The following is a 21,414-nucleotide window of genomic DNA, read 5'->3' on the forward strand; positions in this document are numbered from 1 at the left end:
ACATGCCATCTGAGTGACATAGTCTTAGTATACTGAAAGCCTGATAATAAGACAGATGACATCTGTTTAGGTCACATATTAGAAAGGATTAATGCTTCCAAAGACTTACAAGCTACAGCTTAGTACTCTGCTATCTGAACACATTGGCCCTGGTACATGTGATGGCTGTCAGCACCTCTCTACCTCAAGAAAGATGGAAGCGAGACATCCAAGCAACCATGGCAAAGGATATGCATCATTCCCTTCACAGATGCAGTAAAAGCCACGAGCAACTGTGTGCCAAGTCTGGTGAAAGAGTTCCAGGGGAAGGAAACAACTTTATGACACTGGTTTTGCCTGTGGCAGGGTGCTGCCCCACAGAAAATGGACACGCTCATTCCAACTGGCAGAGGTGAAAAGGGAACACAACCATTTTTATATGGGGCAGAACTTCTGTCTGCAGGTTGCTTTCTGAGCAAGAAAACGAACAAAATTCTCACTGATCCACGTCACCCACAAAGCTTACCCATCTCTTTCCCTTTAAAACCACATGGCTCTGTAGAATTGCTCCTGTAGAGGGGCAGGGGAATGGGATGGCTTGGACTATGGCATCAAGAAAAAGCACCACAGGTCCCTTCCTCAGCGGGCACGAGGGGCTTGCAGGACACCCAGTACCTGTGGACAGGCAGCACTTGCAGACATGAGCAGCCCAGGGCTCTGCACACAGGCTCACAAGCATCAGATTCCCCTGTTTTAAGGAGGGTCAGCTGGATCTTGCGGCCTGTGTAAATAACAAGGCTTTGGAAGGAAGCTGAATAGAACATTGTATTCTCCACTTCAGATCCATAGTTCTGAATGGAGGGAAAAGAAATAAAATTTAGAAATCAATCCTAGACCCTAAAGTCCCCAAAGGGGAAAGACAAAAGAGACTGACACAGCAAGTTCTACTAAGTTATTTATCTGGTATTGTGAGAGTTGATTAGAATTATTTATTTCCAACTCATAAACCCACACGCTGCTTCTTTCTCTCTTGCCAATTAACAGTATTACTTAGCACTAATAAACTGCTTTCATTTTCAGGGGGCTTAAGAAGACAAATTAATGACCTCAACATGTCTGAAAGGAACAGATGGCAATGAAGTATTAACATTGCAATTTCACAGTTGGAAAATCTCTTGGGAGAGGAGGCAGTAGCAGTGTCTGGAGGACACCCTATCCCTGTTCCCTCTGTGGAGCTGGGGTCCCCCAATCTCCCCTCCACTCTCAGCTTCTGCTTTAACCCAACCTCACCACACATTACTTCTCCTAGTGCAAAGCTACACTGTTTTTCTTATTCAGTCTTTAATAATGAGTTACATCTTTCTAGAAGGCCTCTTACCTCAGCACATCTCCAGACAGGTCATTACTGCTTTGGATTTAAAAGACTAAATGTCTATCCAATAATGCAATTAGTCCAGCCTGTCATTATTCTTACTGGCTGTAAGGAGAGAAGTGACCAGGAAGAAATACATTGCTCTGTCCACACAGTGGAGATGCTCTTTTTCCCTGGAACATCTTTGTTACATTTCAGTACAGAACAGATGACTGCCTTTTCCTCAAACTGAAACTGCAATGATAACAGTCAGTGTCAAATGTCTGACAGGTGTTAGCCTCTCCTCTAGGAATGGTAACAGTAAATACTAATTCAGAATGAAATGAATTATTCTAACACCTTTTCTGGACTATTTCAACAGCACAGTGATATTAGTATCAATTGCCTTCAATCTCTGCTGAGCCACTGAGCTAAGCATAGCCCATTATCAATCTCAGCCATCAAGTATCAATGTACAATGAAATCCTTCTAGAGACATTAGTTAGTGTCTAGGGACAACATAACATATCCAAAATCATGCATGAACTGGAGCTGTTCCCACATGTTAATGTAAAGAAGGCGTATTGAGACAAAAGGGTTAAACACCCAGTGTGCCAGTGCATCCCTCCCTTTGAATTCCTGGGAAAGGCAGCCCCAGTCTGCTCAGCTGGATTGGTACTTGAGCATTCAGTGTGAGGAGCAGAGGCAGCATGGTGCAGTGCAAAGTGGTTTTCAAATGGGCTTGAGAAAACAATACACCCTGATTTCACCCTAGCTTGACAAGCATCTGTGTTCAGCATTGACCCACTAAGTTATAAATCTAGTGTGAATTTTCCTGCTACTTTATTTATATTTAAGAGTAGAACGTAATGGATTTGGATTTTCCTGAGTCAGAAAACATGAAAAAACAGAGTTTTCACATTTACAAGAGTAATGCTTCAACAGAAAACAATATACAAAATGGCTGCATTTGATTTTTTATAAAATTGAACCCAAATGCAAAACTAGTCCAAATAACCCTTTTTAAAGACTTTGACTTTGACAAGTAAAACAACTTGCTTTATCCCTGTAACTAATATTCAGATGAAAGTTTGTTATTACTTTTTTCTTCAGATTTCCATTATATTCTTGTACTTTAAACCCCTCCAAAAGTGCAGGAAGTCCTCAAACATAAGCACTATTTTTTGTAAATAACAGCAACCCTGATTAATAACATGAAGATTCAGAATGCCCATAATGAGGGAGCATCTGTTTTTCTGAACTTGCAAATCACTGGTATCCTTTGCCTTTACTTGTAATTTTTTTTTATCATCCAGGAATGATAATCAGTGTTTAGGACTGTAGTAGCAAGCTATACCAATGCATAAACCATAAGTAATTGACACATAAGAACTGTATGAAATACATTATTTTTTCCAGGTTTTATAGCACAACAGACAAAGAATTCAAGGGACTTTGCCATTTTATTCTAGTCCCTTCTGCAAACTCTCTGATCAGTTTGATACTGGTCTTATTATATAATCTTCCTACAGGTGGGGGATTTATTTTGGTGTTTGGAATGGCAGGAGTGGGAAGGAGAATACATATTTTCCACATGTCAAATAAAGTATGGATTACAATGGCCATGGGAGGAAGGTATTCTTGCTATTTCAAAGCTTTAGTTTGACTATCTTTAATTCTCCTGCACACCCGAGGACAAGCTAATAGACAGCACAAGGTTTTAGACCACTATAGTGCTTAAAATTCTCAAAGTGAAATGTTTGAAGAAAAGGAAAAATCAATGTTCAATACTCTGGGCCATAAAATAAGCCTGCATAGAAACTGCTTAGCTAAACTCTAAATAACAGCAGAGTAATTTTATGTAGTTACTCATTACTTCCTTACTCCTATGAAAGCTTCAATAAAAGGAATTTTAACATCCAGAATCATTATCAGAACTTAGATGCTCACAGCTATAGGGGCATCCTAAGTAAGGCATTATATTCCAGTGGTTTCACACTCGCTTTGTATAAAACTTATTTTGAGCTCAGACTTCTTTGAGGCTAAAGTCCTAAGGTCTGAATGAAGCCTCCTGAAAGCAAGGTGAATTTCACTGGAGCCAGCTCTGTTAAATCCCACTGTTAAATTTTCACTTGAGTGAAAATTTGATTTTTAACTACTCTACATCATTAAATTAATACAGCACAGGACATTCCAGCTAGGAGATCCTACATTTAAGGGTTTTCTAGATGAAAGTTTAAAGCTGTCCTAATCACCAGGGGTTCCTCTTGATATGCAAATGTCAGGTGAACATTGTGGAGACAGTCTGCTGCCTTACTGGAACAAAAACCAAACCAAACCAACAAAGCACAACCACACACATTTAAAGTAAGAGTGGCTAATTCCACAGCAGGAAGTTCTCAGACACTGCAGATTTTCCTTTGAGACAGAAATGAATGTTTCCTGTCTCTCCAATAAAAGAAAGCATTGCACATGTTGTTTCCCCAAGAATCTTAGGCATTCACCAAAGGCACATATGACACTGGCAGCAGTATTCTCAGCTTCCTTGTCAAATCTTTCACTTCCATCAGGCCCTGCACTATAGCTGCATTACACTGTCATAACACATTGCTCACTGACAACCTGTTTGCAAAGTTGTTTTCAGAAGAAAATAAATCTTTTAGCTGCCCAAATGACCAAGGCACTCGGAATAACCTTAGGACTGTCCTTTGCGGAAGACACAAGGTCTCACTTTCAGCAGATGCCTGACGTCAGACCACAGAGAGAACACAAGACAGGCAAAGGTTACGTGCAAATTGTCCCCTGTGGCTTATGCAAGAGCCAAACAACCACTGCTCAGGATAGATGCACATAAAAAGAACTCACTGGAAATTACTTTTAATATAACCAAACCAAAATGGCTCATGAATTGTAGGGTATGGTGGTACCACAGACTAAACTGAACAGCTTCTGTTTCAGGCCTCTAACACAAGCATTCAGTAAGCAATTAACATTACATCATTCATCTTTGGTAATACTGTACATTTGTGTTAACCACTTGGTAAACACAAGTTCTGGATATTTAGAATGTAATTCATCATAAATATAAACTAATTGCAACGTTGATAGTGTCCTCCAACTGTACATGAGCTTGCTAAGGGAAGAGTTCAGACTAGCAACACTGAAATTACTTCATAATTATGTAGAAAAAAGTTACAATTCTTTGTCATAGAACATTACACTAGTTTGTTATTTTGCCTACAGTTAAAGTGGGCTTATAGTCAGGATTATTAAATTAACAGTAAAACAGCTGCCAAAACAATTTAAGGGAATTTGATTGAAAGCTAAGAACTTTTAAAACTCTGTTTTCTAACCCTAAATTATTAAAATACAGAAAAAAGTCATAATTATTTCAAAAAGATGTATCATTAAAAAAGAAGTTCCATTCCTTGCAAAACAGTTTAAAACTAACATAAAAGAAAACAGTGCTACATTAAATACAGTCAAGAACACTTGGATAGCATTATTTAAGTATAATCTCATGTTCTCTGTTATATGGCCCAGCCATGGACTTTTTCTTGCTTTAATGTATTGATGATGATTTGATGATCACTGAACTTTTCCCATTCATCCTGATGTGGGCTGTCCACGTACACTATGTTAACACTTAAGAGTCAGCATTTATGTACAGTTTAAAAGCAGCACAGCTATCCTACACCCTACAGCTGTGCTCACTCCACTGCAGTACTGGAGCGAGCACAACAGCTTGGATATCTCAGGGAATGCATCATTGTTCTGAAAGGCCTTTTTTTCTCATTGCTTTTCCCAGCTGCCTCAGCAGGCTCTGATTGTAACTGTTCTATTTGAATCTCAAGATGTTTTTGAATGGCTACTCCGAGGACTTCGGGATCCACAGATGCCCCATACACTTCCCACGTCATTCCTTCATCATCCCATCTCACTTCACGAACTGGAGATTTGGGGGTCTCCGAGTCTTGCTCCAGGTTCACCTCTGGGAACACATGTGAGTGACCTTCTGCTGCAGCTGCTGGGCTTGTTGCCACTGACTTGCATTCCCTGGTTGGAAGAGTTTGTACCTCGGCATCTCTATGCTCCAGAGCTGGTTTTAGGCCTTTGGTTATGTCATTCATAGAGGTCATAGTCCACATATCCTTAGTTGTCACTACCATGTCTGCACCTTGCTGGACACTCAGGGCAACACAGGTAGCCTTGGCTTCTGGAAGAGCTCTCTCCTGCTGAGCAGGTTGCTGTTGTTCTCCAGGAGAGTTACAGCACTTCAGGATTTTCTTGGCATCCAGGCCTGATTCACTTACTGAAGACACCAGCTTAGGATATGTCAGAATGTCTGAAGCAGAAAAGGAATTAAAGTAGCCAGGTGCTGCCTGCTCTTTTCCTGTCTCACTGACGGAGCATACCAACCGTGGGATGAGCTGTATGGATGGGATGGGCAAGGAGTGACAGTAGGCTGGGATGGTGGCATCTGCCTTCAAGGCATCCTGCCTGAGACTGCAGGGCCCCACAGAGTTGTTGTGAACTGTCATCACCATGGGGGAGTACACAGAGTTTGGAATATTACCATAAGTCAGACCACCATGAACAATCCCAGGGGCTTGACTGAACATTGTCCTGTTTGGGAAACCATTTCCAGGCATGTGGGGTCCTAGAACAGCAGAGTGAAATGTGCCAGGATCTGTGTAAACAGTAGTGTTATGTGGAATACTGCCACTGTCAAAGCTATTTGTGGGTACTTGTTGGCCTCTAGGTAGGACTGGAAGATGAGTCACAAGGTTTTGATAGTGAGATGCATTTTCATTTGTTTCTGATCCATATCCCTGTGTCTGGAAAGACATCCTAGCCACTGGCAGACCATGCCTGCAGCCAGAAGAGCTTAGGCTGGAGTGAGTAGCACTGGTTTCTGTGTGAGTGACATAAGTCTGCTCTTTGCAGCTGCAGGTTAGGTCTGAGTGGCTTCTCTGAAGGGCAGCTCCTGATTCTTCCATTTTACACATGTCTTGCTGGTGAACAAAGCAGGCTGAAGAAACGTTCTCAACAGTGCTGCTCTTTACACACATTTTAGTGTCCCCCACTCCCCAGGGGGCTGAGGACTGTTCAGTGACAAGAACATGGTTTGTATTCTTAGTTCTGTCCTCTGAATGGTCATTGGCTGACTGGTCATTCATAGTTTGGACCTCTGATCCATGTCCCATCATCCCAGGCTGCGTGGAGGACCATCCAGGACTCTGCACATTCCTCGCATCACTCCTGTTTTCCAGGATATGGCTACTATGGCTTTTTTTCAGCTCCTGTTTGTTTTGCTTTTCCTCTAAACTCCTTGAGTGTCCAATACAGGCCAGATTTGAGGAGCTCTTGGATAGGGGGTGACTGTTGACATTCAAGAGACTCTGACAAGTAGAACTTGGTGAGTCCTGATAGGAATGGGTGATCAGCTGGTGGCTGTCAGATGACATGGCAAAAAAAGAGAGATCTGCAAGAAATGGTGGAAAAGAAAAAGAAGCAATTTAAGTAGGAAATAAATGTACTGGAAACTATAATCTCCACTGACCTCCTGCTTGGGCTTCTTGCCTTTCATAGTTCACAAGTACTTTTTAAAAAGCACAGTACTCTAGTCTAAGTGTACTCAGACCAGTCAGTTTCCATTTTCACTTTTCCCAAAGAGTTTTTCCCTAAATTAGACCCAGGATTTTTTTAAAATTCTGGCACTTTTTCCCCAATTCATAAACACAAAAGGAAAAAACTCCTCCATGGTTTCTACCTTTTAACAATAACTATTTGAACATTACCAAGTACCATCTCCCCAAATTCACTGGAGCCATTTTTGGGACATCCAGAGATGTCATGTAACTTAAGCAAAGACAGAAGTATTTTCAAACTGTATAGCTTTTCATCACAGTGGTCATTAAGCCAATTATATTAACTGTATTGTCAAAACAAAACAAAAGCTTAGTTTTTAGTTTCTTGACATCGTCATTTCAGAAATTATCCAGTCACTGATGGAGCTTTTAAACCCTAAAGCCACAACAACAGAACAAGTTCTCCCTTTTCCCCATACCTTTCCTTACACATTTCTTGATATTTCATGTTACAAGAAGATCACTGCTTCAGTCCACTGTTTTCCCCGAGCCCACACAAGTGTACAGTAAGTATGGACAAAGCTGTTTTGACCCCCTGTGACAGAGATGACATGAAACCCAAGGAAATGACCTCTGCCAGGCCAGTGCAGGGTCACTGCCAGTGTTCCCAGAACAAATAATGCTGGGCAGCATTCCAGCTTGTGCTCACATCTGGCACCACAGGAGGTGTCTGCAAAGATGGCTCCAGTGAAAGGCTGGAAGTGAAATTCCCCTCTCTGTGTACGGAGAATCTGCACCTCAGCACTGCCTCTGCTAAGGGTGCATGCTCTGGCTCTTGTGCCACTCACCTTTCCAAACCCACAGTTTCATGCTGGCTGTGGAACATGCACACTCATAGCACCAGAGGCAAGATAAAAATAAACCAAGAAAATCTTTAGCCAAAGTCTTGAAGTTCTTCTGTCCTTTTTTATAGAAGACTCAGTCATTTCTATTTTTCAGAAAACGCTTGTTTCTACCAGTTGGTACAGTACCCCATATGTTATTAACATTTATGTCAGCAGTTTCACATCTAAGGGAAGTTGTGATTGAAGACTTTGAATCTCACCAGATTTAGCGATCCATTTTTGCTGATTGAATCAGATATTGCACTGATTGACTATACATATTGCCTCGGTGTCACAGAGGTGTTGCAACATTTGTACAATTAAAGTTATTTTAATGCACTTATATATCCATATCTACCCACACAAATACATATATGCCTTTTCTACAAGAGCTCACTGTGTTGAGCAGAAAGATCCAGAGTATTTGTGCATTGATTCCAAGCCAAGTACTACTGGATATTTTGTTGTGCAGATGTAGAGAGTGAAAGCCAGAATTTCTCATTTTAAGACAACTTTCCCTCAGACACACTTTATTCCTTCTGCTTCCTTATCAGGTCTCTGACAGAAACCTGCACAATTTCTTGCGCACTAAATAAAGAAATAAAAACAAATGTGTGGAACAGGAAAGGTACATACACATGGTGAACAAAAGCATTCTGCAAACGTAACAGGGAAGTTCACTCTTACCATCAAGGACAGTGGCTGCAAGGGCTCACATTCAACCCTCTCAGTGAGAAGCTTCTCACTGTGATCCTTTTAATGTGATATTTAGAGGTTTCAAGAGTCATGTACCAACGTAACTGATAAGAACACGCCTTTTGCTCCCTCTGCCAACCAAGAGCTCTACAGCTGATCCAGGCAGCTTGTAATTCCATTTCCATTGTTAACTTTGGCAGCTAACACATTTGCAATTTTCCCATCACCTGAAATCCACTCGTGTTACCTGTTTTCCATAATGAAATTAAATTGAGCATGACAACGTTAAAAAATAATAATATTTGCAATCACATTCTTATGAAAATTCTCATTGTGGGTTGTGTAGCAAGGACTTGTGACCAGGAGCAACATCCTCTAGCATAGGGTTTGCTCCAATTTGGACTGCATGAGAAAAAGGGTGATTTTCCATCCTTCATTTATGTTACCTCTCCTGCAGCCACTTCTGCACATGAAGATAGTCTGACACACATGGTTCAAAGGAGTCAAGAGGATTAAACATCAGAGCAATAGCTGCCTACAAGGTGAAAACCTTACATTTAATCTCTTTAAAAGATAACACCTGCAAAGGCTCTCACACACACCTGGATGAAAGCACACTTACTAATGGAAATCCTTAGACACAAATATTGAGACTCAGGGAAAGGAAGCCTCAAACATATCCTGTTACAAATGATACAAGGCTGTGGGAAGTTTGAAGGGCTCTCTTACAAAGTTTATAGCAGTCAAATAGATACATGTACACAAAACCCGAGGCCTCTATTTGCTTTCTTTATGTAGCAATGGACGTTGCTGCAGAAGCCTCTGTAGGAAGTAGTGCATTTGAAACTGATTTGTCACACAACACTTTCAGATGGATGAAATACAGTGACTTCACTGAAAGCAACATGAGGGGTGATGCTGGCAAGGAAACCTCCACAGAAAACTCAGAAGAAATTTATTTTTGCCCACTGCAGGTGAAATCATGACCAAACATGGGCTGATGTGATGTATATTACACACGTATACGTAGAATATTGTAACCAGCTACTCCCAACAGCATCTGAACACTGTTGCTCAGACAGACCAATGTTCCTATGATAGCATAATGGTAGCAATTCTCCTATGGCCTTGGGCCTTCCCAAACATCATTTCACACGTGCACTGCTGGCACGGATTGCTCAGGGTGCACACAAATCCCTGAGAAGAAGCTCAACACCACACACACACCTCCTGAGGTGCCAGACCTCCCTCTGAGCCTGGAGTCCAGCCCACGGCTTCTGGGAAAGGCTGGGGAGCAGAAAGGTCTGGATGGTCCTTCTGGCACCTCTGCCAGCCAGGGACTGGGTCACGTATGGAGAATGAGATGCCCAGCTTTTTAAAAATCCAACCCCAAAACAAGGAACCTCTTCAATGTCACAGCCATGCAACACCTTTGTATTCTGTGAATCAGCTAATCAGGAACGGATTACCCACATGAAACATGGATAGAAACACACTGATTTTGTAGCTACATAGGCACCCAAGCCAACTTTCTTTGTGTATGAGCAGACTGTTTGGCTTAACTTTCATTTCTAAAATGTAAAAATATAATTTATAGGAAGGGAATTTTACTCAAAAACACCTACTATGAGTTCTGAGTCTGAAAGTTTAGATTTGAAATTTCAAAGGAAATTCACACTTCAAATACACAAATAAGAAAGTATGATTTTTTGAGGTAGATACTCTGCTATGAATAAATAGAAAATTGTTAGACAAGCAGAGAAAGGATTAGGATAGAAATGGAATTAACATCCACTATTTTTGGCTTAGCTTCAGATAGCTTATGAGGGGATCTAGGCTGCTTTCACTAATTCCACTGAACTACTTTAAAACAACAAATGTGTATTTTGCTATGACTTATGATTAAAGTTTTGACCTATTTAATGCACTAGTAAATTTAGTCTCAAAATATTAAATATAATATATGTTATCAATTGAAAGACATTCACTGTAAATTAACTATGATTCTAAAATCCTTTGGTATTTTTGTATTCCACACATGTACTTTAACTGAAATTTTGACAACACTCATCTTTTTGTTTGAAACTGTTCCCCCTTGTGCTATCTGCCCACATAAAAAGTCCTTTTTCCTCTTTTTTAAGAATCCCCTTTTAGTACTTTGTTACTATAGTAAGTTAACAGTGAGGCAGTGAGAATCATCTGACATGCTGAACACCACAAGTTAGTTGCAGAATTTGGGAAGAGTCAGACAAATTTAATATTATTTACTAGAAACATGTATGCAATGCCAGAGACTTCTCTAAATCTTCCACAGCTATTTTATGTTTATATAACTCTGATGGTTAACCCAAGAAGTCAAGAAGATTTGTAATAATGACTATAATGACTGCAGCTGCTTCACCCATCTTCACTTGGCTGATCATCCAATAAATTTTTTTTCTTAATTTTATGTTTTCAAAACCAGCATCTGATCGCAAAATAATTTATAAAATCAAAGCAAGTTTCAGTGGTGAGAGCACTAATATGCAAATGTGGAATTGAGAAAACCTAAGCAATCTGATCTATACCAACATTTTTGGATGATGACTGTTATTTTTGGATGCTGATCAGGACCCTCCATGGGAGCACTAGCCCTTTCAGAGAAGACACTTTCTGGGAAGTGTTAGGGGGTTGCAAGGTCTTTGTCCTGAATTTGCTCCTTCATTTGCATCATTCTGCTCTGCTATGCAACAATCTGCTCCACAAAGCAAACACAGAATTTCTGCAACAACACCAAGACAAACACAGTTATATTTTATACAAGAAGAATAGTGACAGTTTAATTGATTTAAGAAATTTACTTGAATAGAAGGCTGCTAGAGAGAGGTTCTTAATTTTATTTGATAATCTTCTTGCAAACACCATGGTTATAAATTTGAAAGTTAAGAGCAGTTTATTGCTAAAATGACAGAACTTAAATTACATCCTGAGGGGCAGCAGTCACTTAGCCATAAACATTGCTGATCCCTGCCTGGGGCACAAGACAGCACATAGAGGAAAATCTGCATTTCTGCCCAAACAGCCAAGCTCCCTCAGGTACCAGAAGCAATTCAGTGTATTCACACTGGGTTTGCTTCAGGCCTGGTATTTTAAAAGCAATGTGGCTTCCTTACTGCAATCCATGACTAAACTTCTAAGATACATGTTTAATGTGGTAAAATGACAAAAAAAGGAACATTATCTAATATGGCATTCATTTCTTTTATAGCTGTACTAATTTTAAAGAAACTTATACCATCAAAATAAAAAAAAATAGAGTGTGCTTATGTGTAAAAATTGTCCTTGCTTGCCCACATGGAGAACTACTTGCAAAAGACAAGAAAGATCAGTTTTGCTTCAACAAAAATTGGCATGATAGCATTATGAGAGCTGATGGCCTCTCCCTAACTACTACTACTACTACTGAAGGAAATAGTTCATTAACAGTAATCACTAACATTTACATTAGGAGGGGAGTCAAACCACTTGAAAGGCATTGGCAAAACAGGATTAGCCATGGTAAAAAGCTTAGAGATTCAAGTGTCTGGGATTAGCAGTTCTGTTGTTGCTGTTTTTAATTGTTATTTTATTTTGGTGAGGTGTAAGTGAAAGGAAGAAATAGAGGACTTACAGTGGGGGGTAAAGGTATCACCTGTCAGGGAACATTAAAGAATTTCTCTAAATTCTGTCAATACAAAAAATAATTTCTCTAAATCCTGTCAACTAGATTAATAAAGACTTAGGTTGAGACCCCAATCACTTAACCTTTAATCCATCATCTTTCTGTAGGCTTTCCATTTTGGAATAGCATTATAAACAAACTATGCCTTGTTCAGTTTAATCAGCTAATGCCCTTTTGTAAATATTTCCTATCATCCTAAATATTTCCAAGAATCAGCCAGATCTACAGGACAGACTGGTTTGGGATCTAGAGATACCAACAGACAAACACAACAGACAAGTGCACACTTTGTATGCAAAGGATGGGGTTGATTTCCAGTTCTGCACTGCAAGAAGCACTGGGGACAGTGGGGCCGTGTCACTGGGACCATCACTCAGGAGGGGGAGCACACTTGACAGGAAAACCTGAGAGCAGAAGAGCTGTGACCCTCAGTGCCCAGCACTGCCAGAGCAGAGCCCTTGTGTCTGATGCCCTCACAAGGCCACTGGTCACAGCCTCGTTAGTTCTGCTAATTACTGCTTTGGCTGCCAGGCTTTCATAAACGACTTCTACCTTTTCCCCATCCTGTGCTGAGCACATTGGGCAGGTATCTCTGCAGTGACTGGTGACAAGACAGAGTGAGGAGTCCCCTGGGTGTTAATGAACCTCAGCTCTCTCCTTCCTGAGGGCCCCAGCAGAGAGCTCTTCCCCAAACGCTGGCCTCAGGGAGATAACAAATGAGTTGCCACACCAGAAAATGAACAGATTCCACCATTTGCCAATGCATTCACCTCAGTGTGGAACGACAAGGCCGCTGGCCACAGTGCCCACAGTTATCCCACAGCTTAGAAGAGCCGTGCAGGAAGGTCAGCATTAAGGACCAGGGACAGCCCAGAGCCTGGGCACAGTCTGAGCCAGCAAAGCAGAGCTGACAACTCTGAATTTAAAATTGAACAAGGCTAAAATGAAAGCACCAGGAGAGAGGAGTTTGATAGAGATGGACCAAAGGAGACCATTTCAGTGACACCTTCAGCTGAATTCCCACAAAGGACAAATCACATGGTTGTAAATAAATTATTGGGAAACCAGAGAGGTGCACCCTGTCACAAGGGAGGCATGTGTTGGGACACTGTCCTGACACCACCACATGATTTACTACTGCAATATGTGGCATCTTTTTTGCCACCTTTTTTATTTAATCATCTCTCCCAGAAACAACTTCAAAAATCTCTTGGACTTCATCTTTTTTTAGAAGAATTTTATGAGCAAAACATTACTCCCACCATATCTCCACGTGGAGATCTGCCTCAGCATACAAACTACCCTACAGTATACCCAACAGAGCTAAAATATGAGATACTGTACAGTCATATTTGATGCTCACTTTTATGCTTGACAGCTCACTTCTTTAAAGCTCATCTCTTCAGTTAGAAGACTTAAAACTTTAATTACAAATTAAATATGATGATATGGTCATGTAATCAGCTATTTTCACCAGCTGGTGAAAATATAATATAATGACAGCAGGCAAGATTGACCTAGAATCATGATTACAGTGGATAGTGCATGCCTAAAGAAGTGGTATATTAATATAATTGTCTTTCTGGCTGAAGCAGATCAGAATTAAGCAAAATGAAACTGTTAATTCAGATTCCAGGATTATGCTGCTAAGAACTGATGGCCAGTGATATCCACTGGTATTGCTGAAGTCCTGTGACTAAAATATTTGATAGTTTCTTTAGGAATTCATCTTTAATGCAGAAAATATGCAGTGGCCTATCCACATTTGGATTTATTTCAGAGACAGACACTAGTGAGCCTTTTCCTCTTCACAGCATGGGATCAAATCTTATTCCTTCACACGTTCCAGCTTGGAGGAGACAGGATTTGTCTCGTGTTGAACAACTCATGCTCCTCAGAGCCCCCCCCTTTTGTATCCACTCTTCAGTCCTGTGCAGACCAGCTCCAAAGCAATCCCACTGACCTGGAACTCTGCAAAAACACGTGGCCATAGCTTTGCCCACTAAGCCTCTGCCTGTGAGAGGCTCAAGCCTGCCAACTGTGTGAATCACAGCTGCCTGGGCAGCAGCATGAACTTAAAAATCATACAGAAAACAAGAAGCTTGCTTACAGCCTCCTTCCAACCTCAGAGTACAGCTGGGTATCAGCGCAACCTGCACAAGAGGCCAGCAGTTTGCACTTCCAACAAACTCCACCCAAACCGGCTGAGTATCTACTTGCAAATTCATGTGTTTGAGTAGGAAATATTCAAATAATAATAATTGTTGCTGTTTGCTTGAAAGCTTAACAGTGACATTTAGAGGGAGGGTCCTGTGGACATGCCAGCTTTAATGGCTCTGCACTGCTGAGTGTGAGGGCAGTGGGATACCCCTCCCTGCCAGGTGAAGGCTCCTGGGACAGCTGAAGCAGCGTCCCAACCTGTGTGAGTGGATGTGCAGTGCAGAGTGTGTGCTCTGTGCTGGCTGCAAGGAGGCAGAAAAGCACAGAGCTGAGCCTAACATGCCCAGCCTCCCCATAAAACTCACTCCCTTGCCTCAGTGTTGTGCCAACAGAGATAAAAGCTTTACAACCAGCTGCAGTGGCAGACAAAGGAAGCTCAAATCTGCCTTAAAAATACCGAATAGATATAGCCGCAAGTACAGCTTTTCATGTTCACATATCATCCTTAATTGAAGGATGGCAATTCCTACAGCAGCATCAAACAGGAATAGTGGGGATATAAACAACAGTAATAGCAATCTGAAGCCTCCAAACATCTCCATTAGGATAAATACAATATTTTAGATTGAAGGATGCTTCACCAAAACAATTAAAGATGACTCATTATTGTTCAACATGCAATAGTTGAATCTCTTTCCTACCTAGAAAAACCTGGCAACTTGCCTTCCTTGATTGTTCCCTTGTTTTCCACTGGGATTGAACACTATACCAGGGTCACAAATTCCCCTTCAATTCTTTATTTAAATAACAGCATTTATAAACTGCATGCAAAACCTTGGAGAAATAAAGAATTCAAAACCACAATCCATCTACCTCTGGAAGCTGCTCACAGTGGTGGCAAAGACTGACTTCAACATTGTGGACTGACAGAAAACTGACTTCCAGAACTCAAAAAAAAACTGCTCAGAAATTAGAAAGAGGAGGCAATTGCTTTCTAATTCTGCCTGTGCTCATTGACATAGTGCATGACCTTGAGCAACTCATTCCCTTTGTGACTCAGTTTACTCATCTGTGACTCACAGATTAGATGCAGAAGGCCCTAATGTAGGTACTTAAAGGCTTAATTCATGATTGCAGAGCACTCTCAGATCCTAGAATAAAAGGTACTAAATATAAGATGCTGAAGAGAATGTATTCTGGCCCTTCTTTTGTAGTATTTGGATTGGAAGAAATAAATAGAGCATCTCTACAGGAAGTTCTTGTTGCACTTGCAGAAAACTCAACTTACCAGTAAAGTTCAGACACTATCTGTGCTTCTGAAGCAGATGTTTGAAGCACCCCCTGCAACTTTCCAGCACTGTGAGCATAAGTAATCTCAAGGATTTCAAATACTTAAACTCAGCAGAGTTTCTCACATTCGTTGTATGTATTTCCTCTCTATACAACATGCATGCTGACAACATATATATATTATATACATGTATATAATATACCATGTATAAGCATGGTATATTAAGTAGCAATTATTAATTATTATAAGCAGCTTCACTAAACTTTCTAAGCAGAGCTGTCACAACTGCAGACCACATTGTCTTGCAGTGCCACGTGTGCTGATAGGCTTTTATTTACTATGATGAACTTCTCAGGAAAAAGAGATTCTGTGACTAATTTAAGCCTTCAGTTCACACTGCAAGCTGTCTTTTATATATCCTTAGCTGGAAAAGAGCTGGCAACCTCTATCCAAGGGGCTGAGTATTGAAAAGAACTAAAAGGGGGACTAGCTAACCGTGTTTCATAGTATTAAAAGTTGCCATTGTGGTATAAGGTAGCTTTGAATCTATTTAAACAAGGAATATGGGAAGAGGAAGTTTTCATTTCCAACTTGATATTTTGTCATAAAAAACATGTCAAAGTGCCATGCCTGTCCCTCAGGAAAGCAAGTGTCCAATTCATCTCTGGTCAAATCAGACCTATATGGGGAACTATTATCTAACGTTTTCAGAGAACATCTGAAAGGGATGAAAGGGAGCATTTCCCTACTCTCCAGGACTGAGAGAAGACAAACATTAGAGCTTGGCTAGAGAAGAGCCCCTGCCTCCCAAGGCTTGACACCAGAGACCATCAGGAGAAAAAACCCAAGACAGAGTAACAGTCCAGAGCAGCAGACTAAAGTGTGCAAATACTTTGTCAAATCCAAGTATGTGAAGGACTTCCTCTAGAACAAATGTTTACACCCTATTCCATGTAAACAAACAAATGTCCCCTCCTCTTGGTTAATCCCAATCATAAACCAAGCTGCAGACATCTCCACTTTGACTTTGGCAAGGAAGCACAAAGGTGATCCCCATGTACTATACGAAAGGTGATCTATAGGAAGAAGGCAGTGTCTCCAAAAGTTTCTTTCCAATTCATTAGCAGCTCTCTTGTTACTAAATCAACAAAATCACAAAATTAGAGGTCATTGAGAACCAAATAAGACTGCCATAACAAGATGTATGTTTTTCCTTGATGTTTCAAGAAGTATTGATCTACCCTGCTCAGTCATAAACACTGAACTTTCCCAGCAGATTCTCTGCAGAAAGCAATAATTTTAAAGCTTTTTAAAAAACTTGACAAAAAAAAAATTCAGTTTATGAGAGCTAGGAGGCTTTGTGCATTCATCATCTCTCCAATTTCCAGGTTTGCTTAGCCTGAGCTGAAAAGGAGTCAGATCTTTCACCTCAGCTCAGATGAACTGGTTTCTGTCAGTCTTCTGTGCTGTTGACTGGAGTAAAGCTCTGCAAGCCAAATGAAGGTCTTACAACTGCTCAATCCCATTAACCTTCATTTGCACACTCAGGTGTGCCCTTGTTAAAGCTTAATTAGCAAATATTCTGCAGATGGAGAAAGACTCCTGCTTGCTTCTCTGCTTTGTATTAAATCCACACTGTGCACAAGCCAAGCCACCATTTTGCAAGAACTTCCCCACACAGGGACAGGCCAGTTTAGAGGTGATCTTTCTTATGAAGCTTTTTTTGGGTGCAGAACGGTGCTTGGCTATAACTCACATGCTTAATGCTCACACACCAAACTAGGAAAGACCAGGCTGATGGCAACTTCATTTAGTTGGCCTGACCCAATTCCCATGCTCTGAGTGCATCTACCTAAGCAGCCCCAAAGTGATTTTTTTTTTTTGTGGTTTCCTGTTGCTAAAGGTGATTTTTCAGAGTGAAACTTTATTCTGAAGAACTTTAACAGCTTTTCTAAATGGAAGAGGCCATCTTCTTCCCAACAACCTCCTAAGCAATCACAGAATACTCCTAAAGGAGAATTCTTAACATACAGATGAACTACTACCTGCACAGCTATAGATTAATTGTTATAAAGCATCCATAGGAAATATTGCATCAAATTATCTTAACAAGAGAAAAGCTCAGCAGTGTCTTTCTGTTCACTGCCTGCTCATTGTATCCCTCATGCAGATATTCCTGACCACTGTACTCCAACATTTATTTTCATTTTCCTGCTCATTTTGCTCTCACAGAAAAGATCTCTCTCTCACCACTGAAACATTGCCCTCAACACTCCCCCCTAAAAAAAAAGGAAAAAAAAAAAAAACAGAAAAGCTATTCAAAGTTTGGATAATTCACATCTTTCAGAATCTTAATATCCCAGAGAGATACTATGTATGCATACAGCTTTACTGTTTATACCAGTTAAAAACCTCTTATTTCTGTACAGTGAAGCTGCAAGAATTTACTAAAAGGCCAGTGCCTGCAGTCCCTATGGTGCAGCTCATGGCCATGGGAAACGATTTATTTAAAAAAAAAAAAAAAAGAGTTAAGGCTGACAAGGAAAGTGAAGTGCAACATCATTTGCAGTCTATGATTCCTCATGTACTGTTGCTCTAGGGCCAAAATGGTTTGAGACTAGAAGCAATGAACTATCACACACCTGCCAAAGATACTTGCTGCAACAAAAATATCGGAATGAAAATAAAAATAAGATTTTTTTTTTCTTTCCTATTAACTGAAAAAAAAGCCTTGCAGAGCAAATACCATTTACAAGGTTCTTTCAAGTCCCTAGCCTCGGAAAGCATCATTCCTGGGCTGCATTCTCCTGCAAACTGTGTAATAGCTTGCAATATCCAAATACAAAGGACTAGTGAAGTACAGTCATTAAAATTCTCATTAAAATCATTAACTTAGGGCAAAGGAATGAACAATTCAGTCTCTCTAACCTCCAGAAGAGTCCACTGGAGAAGAAACAGGATTTTGTTGCTGTTCTGCTCAGAAATAACCTGCAGTCAGGTGTAACAGTATCTCCCTGATAGAAGCAAATATCTCTGCTCATCTGCAGTGATTAAGCTACCTCCAATTTACCCTCTGTCATTGCCCTAACAGGCAAGAAAGAAAATCAAACTTCAGAAGTCCAATGATCATCAATAACAAATTTCCTCTGTTTTACCTTGCCTCACACATTTTTATTTTTCAAGTGCAGTTTGAATATGCATCGTTTACTATGGAAGGAAAAATGTGGAATTGGCATGGTTATCTGATGGAAATTTATCACATTTTGTATTACAAACCAACTCTGACACCACAAGGCCATATCCAGTTTACTGCTCTTGTTTATGCAGCCCTAAATAACTGACAGATAAACTGCATTGCAATTCCAGCTTTCCCTGGAATACAGTCAAGATAAAATGTCTGGACAATAAAAATCAACAAAACCCTGTAAGTGGAGCAGTGTTTATGGAGTAACCAAGACACAGCATGAAAACATAAAGCCCTCCTCTAACCCTCCCTCCCAAATGAAAACTTCTCAAAATCTAATTGTTTTACACAGACTCCACACAGAGGTCTCCAAACTCAGATCTTACCACAATGACATTCTGCAAATATTCAGACACACAAAAACATGCAAACAACCATCTGCAAGCTTTCATCTGTGTCTTGGAGCAAGAAAACCACTGATATTTTAATATTTTTGTACGAGAATATTACTTTCAAGCATGAGTCAATGGAAGAGAGGTAGATTTTGATCTATGTAGGGTCAATCTCATTTGTGCCCGAGATCAACATCTTGCAAAATGTATTTATCACATGGCTACCTTTCCCATCACCTTTCATGCCTAGAGTTCTCTAAATGGAAGTAATTGCTTGCTCTCCCTCCCCTTTCCCTCTTCCCCTAAAATCCAGGAGTGCATCAGCACAGACTTTTCCTTTTAATCACAACATATACACAAAATAGTCTTCTACTAAGGATTCTGATATAAAATATTTAATCTAGTGACAATAAAAAGCCAAACCAAATCAAATTTGTGACTTTGGAAAAAACATGTTTTGGTTTAAGAGAAAAATCGTATTTGCCATTTAAAATAGCAATTAATCATTTATCTAGGAAGGAAAAGTGTAAAACAAAGCTGATATGCAGAAAGCACTGAAATATTCCTCAGCTTTTTCTAGTATTGGATATTTGGAATTAAAAAAAGCACGTGGTACACACGGGGAAAAACAGTAAGGTAAATGATTCCCTGGCACATTAGTACTAAAAGGTAGAAATTTAAAGCAATAAAATTTACTCTTTTTTCTTATTTTTAGTATCCAAATCCTAACATACACACAAAAGATAATCAAAAAGCATATTCATAGACTCATAGATGTGCAGAGGAATAAGATGAACAAGCTCATGGGGGTTTTTCTCCCCCAAAGAAATAGCGGCATGTATATTCTGGAAATATTTACTAAAAGACAAACACGAACACACGTAAGTGAGAGACATCAGCACAAAAAAACCCACCTTCTACAGAACTACATAAAATTCAATTAAAGCTCATAGTTCCCATCATTTCAGAAAAAGAGAATGCCAGCATTTCCTGGGATTTTCAGTCCAGCTATCAGCCCCCTGCTGCCAGCACAGCACTTACAGAAGCCTGGGTCTGTCTCTGTGCAGCTCCTCTCCCTTCCCTTCCCCTCATCTGCTTTGTTGCTCTCCTGGCAAAACAGAGAGGACTCGGTGTCCTTAGAGGAGACAGAAAGGGCAGTGCATGGCTCCGTGGTCCTTACCTTCCCCCCACTCAGAGACTGCACATCCAGCTTCCCTGCACAAGTTACTTGGAGGGTATTTAAAAACAGATGCTCAGAAATCTGAGGAGGATGAAAGCCCAAAGAGTTCAGATTTCCTCTCCTTGATCCGCCTGATGCTGTTGACACTAAGGTGAGCATATGATAAGGTGAAGGAGGTGGGATTGTTAGAGAGCATCAGAGCAGGGGATTGGGAGATGGGGATCCCTCTGCCTCGATGTGCTGCCCCTTCCTGGCTCCCCCTTGGCTGGAGAGGAAATAAAATGGAGCCCAGGAGGGAGGGAGAGAGATAATCCTGCAGCTTCATCTGATTAGAGAAACTGGGCCTGTGCAGAGCTGGCAATGCCGCCAGGGAAGCACAGGGAGGCGAGGCAAACAGGGGCAGGAAGAGGAGGAGCAGAGGAGGAGGAATAAAAATGTAAGGGTTAAAGGAAAATTATAAAAGGTATACAAAGGAACTGACTCCTGGGCCAAGGCATCCTGGTATGTGTTCAGTATCGACCCTCATATAAAGGTGAAATCACCAGTAGGAAACACCCACTGCTTCTGGTAATGTGGAATGATCAGAAAGGAAACAAATCAAACCCCAAGGCCAGAATACATCAGTCCTGTAGGCACAGACTGGGAACAAGGATGGATCCATGAACTGCAAAGCGTGAGATTGTTCGTGCTGAGCAGGCAGAAATGGAAAAAGCAGTATGCTACAGATAATTATCTAGTTTGTGCCAAACAAGACACGGTTTAGAACCCATTTTCTATTGGAAGTAATTTTACAGAACCTGATTCCACTCACTTAAACACATCTTAGTCGAACCAAAGTGACTTCCAAGGAGTTCGTGTCAGCACAACATCGGCATGCTCACACAGCTTAGGCTGCCCTCCTGCAAGGCTCCTACTTGTGCCATCCCTCTCTCCCACACCTGGCACAGCTATTTCTGGGCTCACAGTTGCCCACAGACCGTGGCCATCCCCACCACTGTGGTACTGC

The 21,414-nt window shown here is 40.7% G+C and overlaps 1 protein-coding gene across 3 annotated transcripts; it reads right to left on the minus strand.

The window, feature by feature from the left end:
* Window positions 1-921: 921 nt before the first annotated feature.
* GPRIN2 (G protein regulated inducer of neurite outgrowth 2) lies at window positions 922-20,789 on the minus strand. Of its 3 annotated transcripts, none has more exons than XM_033066708.1 (2): window positions 20,409-20,789; window positions 922-6,815 (listed from the first exon to the last, which is right to left on the minus strand). In XM_033066708.1, the coding sequence occupies exon 2, from the start codon at window positions 6,796-6,798 to the stop codon at window positions 5,041-5,043; it is 1,758 nt and encodes a 585-aa protein (XP_032922599.1). In that variant the 5' UTR covers window positions 6,799-6,815; window positions 20,409-20,789; the 3' UTR covers window positions 922-5,040. The 3 variants fall into 3 exon arrangements, with proteins under 3 accessions (XP_032922599.1, XP_032922600.1, XP_032922601.1); XM_033066709.1 differs by lacking the exon at window positions 20,409-20,789 and adding an exon at window positions 20,270-20,387; XM_033066710.1 differs by lacking the exon at window positions 20,409-20,789 and adding an exon at window positions 20,143-20,244.
* Between the last annotated feature and the right edge of the window lie 625 nt (window positions 20,790-21,414).

The sequence above is a fragment of the Catharus ustulatus genome, chromosome 8, assembly GCF_009819885.2.
Source record: "Catharus ustulatus isolate bCatUst1 chromosome 8, bCatUst1.pri.v2, whole genome shotgun sequence".
Taxonomy (NCBI): domain Eukaryota; kingdom Metazoa; phylum Chordata; class Aves; order Passeriformes; family Turdidae; genus Catharus; species Catharus ustulatus.